The 12,863-nt window shown below is 39.0% G+C and overlaps 1 protein-coding gene across 14 annotated transcripts in view; it reads right to left on the bottom strand.

The window, feature by feature from the left end:
• SYNE1 (spectrin repeat containing nuclear envelope protein 1) overlaps positions 1-12,863 on the bottom strand; it is a 311,588-nt gene that overhangs the window by 123,375 nt on the left and 175,350 nt on the right. For all 14 annotated transcript variants that reach the window (XM_074580424.1, XM_074580426.1, XM_074580430.1 and 11 more), the window contains 9 exons: positions 12,620-12,787; positions 11,671-11,847; positions 10,700-10,846; positions 8,364-8,489; positions 6,740-6,916; positions 4,660-4,925; positions 1,731-3,891; positions 1,000-1,337; positions 194-338 (listed from right to left, as the gene is read on the bottom strand). In XM_074580424.1, coding sequence (XP_074436525.1) covers positions 194-338; positions 1,000-1,337; positions 1,731-3,891; positions 4,660-4,925; positions 6,740-6,916; positions 8,364-8,489; positions 10,700-10,846; positions 11,671-11,847; positions 12,620-12,787 — 3,705 coding nt within the window. The remainder of the gene's footprint in view (positions 1-193; positions 339-999; positions 1,338-1,730; positions 3,892-4,659; positions 4,926-6,739; positions 6,917-8,363; positions 8,490-10,699; positions 10,847-11,670; positions 11,848-12,619; positions 12,788-12,863) is intronic.

Genomic DNA, 12,863 nt, shown 5'->3' on the forward strand with positions numbered 1-12,863 from the left:
CTGTCCTGGTCACTACACAAATAAAATCCACGTTCTTCCCAACACAAACACCCCTTGGTGTGCTATGACACAGTTAAGCATTACAGGAAAAGATTTAAAAACTCAAATTCAGGTTGCCACACATAGGGACCTATATAACATACATTTATTTTCACTCAAGGAAGAGTATTTCACATAATTTTCAGTACCTTACCTTATGTGTTAGCAATTTCTCTTCTGCTTCATGAGAAGAAGCAGCTTTAGCTACTGAAAATTCAGATAACTTTTTCTCAGCCTCATTCATCACTTCTATAACCTTCTGTCTTGCTGTCTGGTACTCCTGCCACTCAGAAGCACACCTTGAAAATACAGTTCCAGAAAGAACAATTTAATGCAATATAAACCCATTTGAAAATCGGAAATATTGTTGCACCTAGTTTTCAATATAACTGCTTAGTTTTGCTGTTACACTGTATTTTCCAAGAAAAAGAAAGGTTATTGGGACAGAGCATACGTAGAAGCATATGCTTCTGATTTTCAGCTGTGCCTTACAGACACAGCTTGGCATTTAATAGCCTTTGATTGACTTTTCCTCAGTGACTTCGTCTAGGTTATGTTTTAAACCCACCCAAACTTTTTGAATCCTGAACACTCAGGAATAATAAGTAACGTAGTTATGTTGGTCAAAAAGGTATTTCCTTTTAGTTCAAAATGTCTGCTTCAATTTAATTTCTTTCCGCATAGGTCTTATCCCAGGTGAAATAAAGGACAGTAATTTCCTACTCTTCTTGGTGCTGTTCCAAGCTTTATATAATTTGATCATAGCTTCCTCAGGATCACACATCTAGCCAGTCAGTGGCAGAAGAGAAAACAGAATCCAAGAGCTCTGAATCCCAGTATCCATTTCTCTCATCAGTAGCACAAACATTTCATAAAACTCCAATTAATTTTTTGATCTTTCATTGTCAACAAGGTGATCTTAAAATGAAAGAGGAAAAAAAAAAAAAATGATGCATATACCTTTGCAACTGCTCTTGCTGGGTTTTGGCTTCTTGCTTTGTCCCTTTGGCCTTTTCCTCCAATGCAGCTAGATCCTGCATCAGCTGCTCTCTTGCTGTGGCTTGGACAAAGGGCTCTATCTCAGACACAAGTCCCTGTAACTCCTTCAAATGATCACTGAACTGACTTTCTGTGCTGAAAAATTCAATGTGGTTCCTTAGGTTCTCCTCAGAGTTCTCAACATCAAGGCCATTTCTTGCTAACTGTAGAAATTCCTGAGCATCTTCAAGCCAGTCATTTGCTATCTGCATCACTTGGTAGTATCTTTGGCAGAGGCTATATAATTTATTCAAGGTAGCCTGAAATAAAAGGGAAAATTATACTGAGGATCACAGACATAAAATTCACAGCAACAACAAAAATATCCTCTGCTAAGAGTCTGGATTTTGACCATTCTTGCTTTCTTTTCCCTTTATTATATCTAAAATACAGGTCTGGAGAGACTACATGGAAGTAGTTTTGACTGAGTTTGCACTTCTACGTGCAGGTATAAATACATATTAAAGAAGCCTTTTCCTCCTTTCCCCCCAAGTCAACCATGGCAACAGGCCACAATCTAAGTCATTAAAAAAAACCCCAAACAACAGGAGTATGACAATCAATCTTCTCATAATTATTACAAACATCAAGCCACAGAGCCATATTTTTCAGCTTTGTGAGCAAGAAAGTAATGACATTTAGGGTGCACTAACCTGTCTCATGTGTATAGCTTCTTGAACTTCACCATCTAGTTCTGTCAGCTCAGCAAGAGTATTTTCCAGGTCAGCAGGTATCAGCTCCTTTGCTTTCATATATTTCTCTTTCTCTTTATTGCTCAGTGCATTCATTATTCTCAGGCTTGACTGCACTTCTTCCTGATGTATCTGAACCTTTCGGATTTCTTCTTGGATGCTTTGCAGTTTGATGTCCAAACTTAACGTTCCATTAAGTTCTGTTTTCACCCACCTCAACCAGTCAAGTGAGCGGCAGATTTCTGTCTGGAAGTCTATACTTTGCACAAGCCTGTTCTCGCAGTCCATCACGGTGTCACCAATGGCAGCATGCAAAGACTTTAGTTTCTCTTGCCAAGACTGCACTTGGTGATTTGCTGTCTCACATGCAGATGAGTCAAGCTGAGGAGAAAGGGCTTCTAGATGTTCAGTTATTCGCTTCAGAAGACTCCCTGAGTCTTGCAAGCTGCCCACCAGAGAATGGTATATTTTCAGCTTTTCTTCTATTGGGAGAGTTTCTTCATTTACCTTAATCTGCTCCTTCTTCACTGCCTGCAGTTGTGCCTCAAACTGCATACACATTTTCTCATGCTCCTGGCATGCTTCTATTGTGTCTTCCAACAGGTTGATTTTCTGTTCTATTTGCCTCTTCAATTTGTGATATAACGTGACAAGTTTTAACATCTCATCTGGTTGCCATGGCTGTCCAGTGCTTCGAAAGGCCTCCTTCTTCTGGTTTAGTTCATCCACTGCCCCACCAAGGCTCATCACTTCACCTAGAAGGTCTCTGTAGGCCTGCTGGAGTGACACAGCTTCTTTGGCTAAAACAGCAGCTGGAGCTTTGTCCATGTTAATAAACTGATCTTCTAGCTCAGTCAGAGCTTTACTTGTCAACTCAATCAGAGAGGCATACTCTTTTCTGGCATAAATTGCTTCTTGAACCTTATATAATTTTTCTTTTGCCAGAGCAGTGACAATATTGAACTGCTGAGGGAGAGTGTTAAGTTTTTCATCTAGATAAGAATGATCCACTTCATTAAGTGACGGTAGGATTTCTTGGCCATCTCTTTGCAGTGCAAGTAACAGATTTTCATATTCTGGAGATTGCTCAAGAATCTGTTGATATTTTGCCAACTGTGTGTATAGTTCAGAGTTACTATTCATTACATTGACTTCTGGGAACGTGACGATATCAGCTTGTTTTAGCCAATGGCAAGCTTTATCCAAGTCTTCTTTGAAATATTTCCTGGAAACTATATTTTTCTCTAGTTCTAACAATCTCTGGTTACACTTTTGTAAAACAGTGTCATACACATTCTGTAGTTCTTGAAGTTTACCTAACACTTCACTCTTTTCTTGTTCTGTTGCTTCTTTCATCAAATCCCTTCCTTGAGCCCACAACCCTGTGACTTCATTTTGATAGGCCTTCAGGTTAGCCTGGGCATTTTTACAAGTCCTAATCTGTTTGTTCACATCTTCTGGCAACAGACAAATGTGTTCTGGAAATATTACCTTCTTCTCATGCTGGTGAATTTGATTTGTAGCCTGAAAGACTGCCATAAGAAACTGTGTCTTTTCAGACAGTGCTTTATTCAGGTGTTTTCTCCTCTGGACAACCAGATCGCTGAGACACTCTACATGGTGCTGTGCATCAGAAAGTGCTTTCTGCAGCTCCTGCCTTTCATTGAGTCCTAGGTTGGTCATCACCCTGTCAGCATCCTTCACAAGCGTCTTCAGAACAAGCTGTTTGGCTTCAAGCTCACTGCAAATGGTAAGATGATCCATGAGAAGACTCTGAGCCAAATCTGGAGGAGGACTCTGTTTAAGAGCCTCTGAGATACTAGGCTGCTGCTCCTCTGCCCATTCCATTAGCTCCTGAAATTTGGAATGCACCAAACTGAGCTCTTCTAAAGTTGAAACAGAAACTTGAATTTTCCTTTTGACAAGGTCCTCTAGCTGAGTCCAGCGTTGCTCAAAATGACCAAATTGCTCCTTTACTAATTCTTTGTCATCAAGATTCAGATGTTCTATCATCTTCTGCTTCTGATCTTTCAAATCTTCCAGAGCAAATCTCCTTTCCTGTAGTGCCAGTGCCAATTTTTCCAAAGCTTCAAGGTGCACGTTTGTACTTTCAGCATCAGATCTGTTACCAAAATGGACAGGACAAACATTAATTATTAGATTCTATCTCAGAATAATTTTTAAAAGAGGTCAGGATGAATTATAAACCCACCATATACTGAAATCAATATGCTATGAATACCTACAGTTTTCACATTCTTTTGAAGGTACCAGTCTTGAGTATTAATTAATAAGTTTTTTATCGCTCTCCCTTTCACCTGCAATGTGGTCATCAGGCTGACCATACAAATTAACATGAATACTACAGAGGATACTGGTTATATTGTACATATGAACAACAACAACAACTACTGAGGTTGAAGTGAATCTTTTTCCATGACAGTCATAGCAGCAGTAATAGACTCTCACAATTTTACACACAGCTGGTGTATTTATGCTATACAAAGCAGCTGCAATTATTTAGCAGAAACGGCTAAACTTTACTATAATAGTCTAATAGATATAACACAATATCACAATGAAAAACACACATGAAACACAGTAAACACAAATGAAAGAGTTCAAACAAAATAGTCAAAATGCTTGAAATATCAGAAAATGCTATGCCCTGAGATGGGACATTTGCCTTAAAGACAAACACTGAAGATCTGTCTTCTCAAACTCTTTATTTCCATACCAGTAATCATCCTATAATTAATAAGGGAGGCCTGCTTTTAATTAAGCATGGATAAAAGGGATTTTTAGCGGGTCCAATTTAAAGACACTCTGTAAACAGCTCTTTCAGCATATACGCACTGTCAGGTTTGTGCATGCTACTATGTTTTTTTACCTAGCCAGGTTGTCCCACTCTTTTGTGAGCTTTTCCAAGAAAACTTCAACTACATTAATGCGATCATGATAATCCCCTGTCCTCTGCAGATCCTCCTCCCTCTGTATGAGCAAACTGTGTGCCTGAAGGCAGAGGTCCAGCCACTGGTTGCTCAGCTCTCCTATTTCCTTGTGTTCAGGTGATTCCTGTCCTTGGGTTAGTTTGTTCATCTTCTCAGTCACAGAGGTAAGAGCTGACTGCTTAGACTGCAACTTCTGACTGAACTCCTGAAAAAGATACAAGTCAAAACAAATACGGTGACACCTACTCAAAATTATAAGTTGGAATTTAAATAAAAACTCTGAAATAAATAAATAAATAAATTGTCTAAGGATTAATTATCTGCAGATGTAAATTGGAAGAAGTGCCTTCTCCCCTCCTCTAATCTTTCATCTCCTCATGTGAGGACAGGTTGTTTATAGGCACGAAAGCAAACCAGAGCAGTTTCCAAGGGCCAGTGACAAACTGAAATCACAATCGAGTCACACCTTGTTGTCCAAGCTTCCAGGTTAGCACAGCTCACACCGTACACTAAAACATGCAAGATGCTCTGGGCCTCATGAGAATTCATTTTATCAGTACTGTTGCTAGCTCATTTATTCCTTTTCCTTTTTCATTAGAAACTAAAAATAGGAAGCAGAGGCCATGAGTCAGTGAGCCCCCACATCCATATTTTGTTTTGTTCCTACTTCTATAATAGCAACCATTATCACTGTCATTATCGAAACAAAGCCAATGATTATCTAGGTATGATTGCCATTTGAGTTACCAAATTCCAGTAAATAAGAGTCCGTTTGCGCACACATTTCTTACCAAATAAGAAGTCACAGAGAACCCAAAAAGAGAACATACAATATACTAACAACTCAAAGTAACCAAATATTTTTTAACACTTACACACTGTTTCGGGTAAATATAATCTTTTCCCAAATTCTAGTTCCAATATCTGTAACTAAACAACCATGCCCAGCTCCAGCACTTTGCTGGGATGATGTGTTTTTACTGAGGGCTTGTAGGGGTTGTGGAGAAGAGATGCTACTGCCCAGTTCTGCCTCATTCCTCTTTGTGCCCGCTTCAAATGGAGCTAGGCATCTTCAACTATTAGGAAAAATTCTAGGAAAAAAATACACATCGTGCCACATCTGACAGTATATCAGGTGCCTGCCTTTCATAATAATCAAAAGTTCCTGTCTGAAACAGTGAAGAAATGCAGACTCCCGCTTCTTCCTGGACTCTTAATAATAGCTAGTGTAACAGCTTTCAGCACACATTGTACTGAGGTATCTCCAAGTGCTATTGACTCTGTTCAAACACTTGTGTAGAACAGACATGAAGAGGAAATGCTCTTTACTTTTCACCTAACTCCTATCATATCAGAAAAAGAATACAAGCAAAGTCTAGACCAAAACTGCAAAACCCAAACATTTAATCATTTATCAAAGAAATAATCTGTTCTCCTGTTTCTTCTTGTTACTTTACTGGTGTTTGTGATATGTGCAGGACGGTCATAGAAATTCTCTCATCTGTAAATGAATAAGAACAAGTGAAGATCTGAAGGCATTTGTCTCACTATTTTGGGTAAACTAAATTGGGTTGCTATCGTACTTATTCTGCAGGGGTTTTCAGAGTCCAGCAACACTGTATAGTTTCCTAGACTAATGTTGAAATAGATTTAAATAATTTAGAAGTATGGGAATCAAAGAACTTAGAAAGCACAAATTGCAGATCTTATCTTCAGGTCAGCAGTGATCAGCAATTAGCTGAAACCATGATAGCCTATTAAAAGTGAAGGCAAATCGGAACAGTAGGCTAAAAATTGTCTACTGTTAAAAAAATATACCCAGAAAAACATTAAAGTACAGGGTTTTGCTTCCTGTGTCACCCTGTAGCGTCAGTAAGGATACTCTCTTTCCTCTGCCTTTGCTCTTGCTTAGAACATATTAGCAATTCTATGCAATACATGCATATAACGTAAATTATAATATCAGCCACGGGATGAACTTCTTCCTTACCTATTGTTCTTAACCTTAAGTTTCCTTACCTTAACCTGGAGTACCATATTCTGGGCAATGTTTAGCTCCAACTCTGCCCGTCTCCTTTTCAAATTCTGTAGTTGTTGATCTGCATCCTGGAAATATATCCAGAGCTCAGCCTTCGTTTGTTTGATCTCTTCCCAACCTTGAGCCAAATACTGTGCGTGCATTATCTGTTGCTCAATCTAGAAAAAAAAGAAATGAAAAGGAGGAGGAATGCTTTAATGCAGCTATTTTTGGAGAATGGAGGATGAATACCATTCTTCCTCTGAGCACCATACTGTACTAATCAGACATTTCTGCACTAGATTCTGAAGGGGCTAATATTATCCACAAAAAGGGTCTTAACCTTCAAAAATCATAAAAATCAGACCTATCAAGGGAAAAAAAAAATAATTTCATTCATCCTCGAGAGAAGCAACTATATTTATGACTACGTGTATTTCAAAGCGTTCTCAGTCTTCTGTTAAAGCTTAAATTAACTGTATGATTTAGCCTATTGCATGCCAAGAGTACTGCTGGACTCTGCTCTACATGCCTCTGCAATGACCGAATAAAAGCTTAAACTAAACACTTTAATTTGCTTAGCTCGGTTATTTTGCCTACATGACTTTTGCAAAATGCCAGTAAGAAGAACGCTTACCGGATCTGAGCCCATCAATCACCTTAAACCAACCGTCACACAGCTTCTTTTGCTCCAAATACAGCAGTAGGGCGCCTTTAAGATTTAGACAGCCAGCTTAATGCATCTCAGCCACTGTACCGTCTGTGATTTCTTAAAAATGTTTCACTGCTTTACATATAAAAGGAGAATCTTATTCTGATGTTTGGGATACTTCACAGCTATACAATATTTGGATGGAAAATGCCATTTTTTTTTTTATGGATTACTTGGATTTGTACAATTTGCTTCTCTGGTATGGAATACTGTTACTGTATATATTAGATTTTTACTCTTGGTAGAATTAGTTTCAAAAATGTGTGTGTGTGTATATGAAACTAAAATTTTCATGTTTACGACAGGAATGCTCATAATGTTTCTTTTCTAATAACTCTTATGTTTATGATTTTATTTTCAAACCAATCATTAAGCTACTTAGAATTCAGGTACACTTCTATGAATTCATATGCCGAAACCAATCCACCCTGATTTATGAATGGAACAATCGTAATTCTATTATTATTATAAATAATATTTTAGTATATCCTAATAAGAACATTAGTCTACTGTTGAATAAAAGTAAAATATGTCTAAATTTAATAAAATCCAGAGAAGAATAGATTGAATTGTGTTTTATGGAAACAATAATTTGGATCAGGTTTTCTTCCACAGAATGTTGTTTGTGGAAGATTATTGTGGAAAAAAAGATTTAGCAATAATTGTCACGTGTCTTTGCGTCTTTGCATTACTACCAGGATAGCAATGTATGGATTTAATTTAAAAAAAACCAACAACAGCAACAACAAAAAAAGGTAGAAAAGAAAAACTATTTCTAAAAGAAATACTTAAGATGAAAGTAAAAAGACATTTGTTTAAACCGTTACCCAATATGACCTTTTTAAAAGAGGACAGATCAAGGCAGTTAAAGCTCTAAATAGGATTAAAAGCAGGTTATTGTGGTTATCTTGTACCGTTTGTTTTGTGTGCTGAATATCTGTTGCTGTACTCTTCACTGTGGCATCCGACAAATCACACATGGAGCACAGAAGATCCAAGTATGTATTGGCCTGCTCCTGCAGAGCCCGGAAATGTTTCACCTGAGGGAAGACAATTCTCAAATAAACTCTGAGAGTGTGGAAATAATATCTTATTTTATTACAATCATGTATTTTAGTATTTTTACTTTAGCTTATTATTTCCAAAAGATTAAATGTATACATACAGTATTTTATTAGGTAAGGCTGCTTTGTCATAATTATGGAAAAGAGTAACTCTGATTATCATCCACTTATCAAAGTGCTAAGTGGCATATGCATTACCTAATTTACTTTGTTATAAATAAAGCGTTAGATAGATACACACCGTTTCAACAAGGTGACTTATTTTCCCCAAGGTGAATGGGAAGCAGGGCTTTCTCTGATTATTAAAGTGTCACGTTGCCCATACCTATAAAATTCTCCAGCATCTGAGAGATCATAGAGAATCCAGCCCAGTCGCATAACATGCTTTCACAAACCTTCTGAAACCCTCCCAGTATCTACAATTGCCGAGATCAGACAACATGACGCTGTTGGGGGTTCTTGCTCTTGACATTGCCCGTAGGAGCAACCCTCTCCTTATGAAGAGTTTCCTCATCCCAAAAGAAAATGATGATATTAGTGTTGGCAGGGCAATAACATACCTCCTAGTGTCCCAGGGAGGAGGGGCGAATGACCACCTAACGCAGAGGGCCCAGTGGTGAGTCCTTGTGCGCAAAAAGTTGAACATGACAGCAGTGGGCCCTTGTGGCAACCCCAAATTACTGTATTAGCATCAATGCAGAAAGCAAACTGTGGGAAGCGATTATTCTCCTGTACTTACACGTGTCAGGCTGTCCCTGGTATATTTGTCCCAGTTTCTCTCTTCCCCCATAAAAGAGATATTGGCAGCCTGGTGCAAGCCCAGCAAAGGGCTGGGGGAGAGAATGGGGCTGTAGTCCCTGGCATTTGGGCAGTTCTGAAGGAACTGGATTTGTTCAGCCTGGAGAAGACAAGCTAATTGTGGTCTGACATTACTTAAAATGGTAGGGGTCAGGTAGGGGCAGTACAGAGAAGGCAAAGACAAGCTCTTTGCTGAGGTGAGCAGATAAAGGACTAGTGGGAAAAGTGACAAGTTGCAACTAGGAAATTTCTTCCTAGATATGAAGGAAACTATTTTTCACACTGAGGACAGTTAAGCACTGGAACAGGTCCCTAATCCTCAGGGATGGTCAGGGCCTTCAAAGCACCAAAGGGCTCTGCAACCTCAATCCCCCTCTCCCTGGGTTTGGCTGCCTCTGTTCAGGGACAGCCCTGACTTGGCCCAGCTGGGACCCAGCCAATGGAAAAGTATTCGGAAGCCTTCCCCCTTGCTCAAGAACTGCATGTAAGCTCAGGCCTTCATCCACCTATGGACCTCACCTGAGCTACACTATAGGTGCGTCTGTGCCTGGCTGATCCTCCTGGTTTGGTCTTGCCTTGCTGTCCTGACCTCCTGCCTCCATGTGGCACTGGCCTTGTCCCTGCAGACTTTTCTGGTGATCATCAGGTGGTGGCTGACACCAGGGGGACTCTGGTCTCCTCACCTGTGTGCCGCAGGTCTGCACGTCATTGGGAAGGTGCTGCCCTGCTGGCCCCACTGTCATCCCCTGCTCTCCCCACCCTTGCAGAGCTGCCATCTGTAGTATTTCAAAGTTTTTATTAAGCCACATGGCAGATGAGACAGCCCTGAACTCCAGCATTTTTAGTACCATACCAGTTTAATTTGAAAACAAGGTACAAATCCAATGTAAAATACATTAAGTTACTAAGAATAATCAAGAAGCAAAGAAAACATTCTTAATAGCTAACGTGGACCAGAGGCAGTTCTATGCTCTTAGGCTGAAAAATTGTTTTAAATGCCTGATAACAGACTCCGTGTCCATGGTACTATGAAACCGGGTCTCGTATAGGAATGTTAGTAGACAGATGGGCAATTGGACAAGCAGAAAGATGCAACCTCTCTGCTAAACACATCTGTGGAGTATCTGAGCAGGTTTATCTAATTAGACAACTCTTCCTTGGGTAATACATTTCTAAGCATTAAGCAGAGCTAGCAAAAACCCTGTGTGGTTTTTCACCTACTATTATTTTTTGCTCAAGGTATTTCTTTTGGAGCTGGGAATAAACAACGAGGCTACACAGCCCCCTGAGAAGGTCAGAGAGAGTATCTAATTTCTGTTAATATAAAGCTCTTCTCTGAACTCACCTTACTAAGGATAACTGAGCTTTTTCAAGTGCTGAAATTTTACCTGTTTAACTGCATCTGCCAGACTGAAAGGTGGCCAGGTAGTTGGCTTTAGCTCTGACTGCACTGTAGACAGCCAAGTCTGGCACTGTTGTAGGGTATCCTGATGATTAACGTGCTTCTGGAGTTCATGTTCCAAACTCTGGTACACCTAAAAGAAACATTTTGTAAGGTGCCTGTGTTTTCAAACAGCACTATTGGCTCTCTTCTCCCACCTTGAAAACTGCAGATAAAAGACAATTAACAACATTGTGGTTATTGTAGCCCTTGTACATAAAAGTACGAAGGGATGAAAGCTACCACCGCATCTTGCTAATTTGTGGAGAAGATGGACGATATCTAAGGCATGGCTTCTGGAAAGAAATAATAAAGATGCAAATGAAGAGCACTGTCTCTTATTTCCTTATTCTTGTTCAACATTTTGCCATTTATGTACCTACCTCTACAAATGTTACTGACTGTGAAAACTACTTTGGGGGCTTTTGTTTCATTCGGGGTTTTGTTTTTTTAGACTATGCTGGCTTGATCTCCTAATTGGATTAACAGAATGACCCAGCTAGCCCTTCTTAACTGTATATTCTGGTTTTACTGAGAGACAGTATTTCCTAGCACATAATTAAGACCCATTATGTACATATGCAAACTACTGACACTAAGAGTGCGATTTGCTCCCTAGATTTTGAAGTAGGAATAGTTCTAATTTCTTTGCTGCAGCTGCTCAGAAGCCAGTGTAAAATGAAGATTAAGGTAAGAACTGATAGGCAGCTAGTTTCACTGGCTGCAAGGCAACATTTGGATCACAAGAAATTCAACTATAGCACAGTAATGAAGAAGCACTACATTTGTAACCTGTAGGCTCAATTTAAATGGAAACAGTAGAAAGACTTTTACACCATTTAAAGAAGCAGTACTTAGAGAAATAATAATGCTTGTTATTCTTAAATGGCATAAAACCATTTCTGAAACAAGACTTACTCTTTGGGCTGTGCTACATATGGCAGAATAGCTGTCCTTTGTTCCCTGAAGATGGGTTTGTATGTTTTGCTTAAATTTTGCTTGAAGGTGTTCAGTGCATTGATTGATCAAGTAGTCGCCTTTACTCTTAAGGTTGTTCAAACGATCTTCAAATCCTGCAATTTCTTCCATGATAGCCTAAGAAAGAGGCAAAATACCTTTGAAGAAATATTTTAAACTTAACATGCTCTGCATCACAGCTTTTTAAACGAGCTGCTTCTTTTTTTCCTTTTTTTTTTCCTTTTTTTTTTCTTTTCTTCCTTAAACACACTTTGTCTTCACATTTGGAAAAAAAGTTTTCAGACATCATGTGTTGTTACAGTCAAGCTATTAGACTGTATACTTATTGTAAAATCTTCCTTTGTTGCATGCTCTCCAGGGCTCCACCCACTTCTCCTGTGCCTAGTAATGAGAACTACGTCTGATGCTGCATCATATTCCATAAGCTCTTTCGTTGTAGGCAGTTCTTTTGTTGACTTTGGTGCAGCCAAATTTCAAATTTTTATCTAAGGATGTTACTTAAAGAATAATACATTATTCACAATGAGTTAAAATATTTCAGTATTCGCCCTTGGAATCTCAGTTTCAGGCAGTGGTGGGGAGAGGTTGGATTTGACTTTCTTTTATCTTCTAGAAAGCAGCAGCTAATGATGTAGTGAATGATTATCATTAATTACAACCATAACAATAGCCACAACAAAGCTCTTGTGCAGATGCAGTCTCATCCAAGAAACAACAAGGTAGATTTGTTAACGGCATTAATGGCACTGATGCTTATTTACACACTTAGCAGTAAGAGGAATAAAACAGGTGAATGACAAATAACTAGAGCTCTGGAATGAGAGAGACAAACAAAGAAGAAAAATTCTGTTTTACCGGACAAAGGAAGTTTCCCCAATAGCAAACCCACCTTGTGGTTAGCTAGTTGCTGAGTGATTAATTCAAGATTGTTACTCTCCATGAGATCAGGGCTGACCAGCCTGCTGGACATATGTAATAACCATTTCTCCCCTTCTTGCAAATCACTATTGTAGTCCTCGTGTTCTTTTACTCTCACCTCTAAGGTTTCAACGTATGCCTGCGGGTCCACAATAACCAAAATTAAATATTCAGGTAATTACAATAACTGACAGTCCCCCCAAACCAAAAACAAT

Source organism: Larus michahellis, chromosome 3, assembly GCF_964199755.1.
Source record: "Larus michahellis chromosome 3, bLarMic1.1, whole genome shotgun sequence".
In the NCBI taxonomy this organism is placed as follows: domain Eukaryota; kingdom Metazoa; phylum Chordata; class Aves; order Charadriiformes; family Laridae; genus Larus; species Larus michahellis.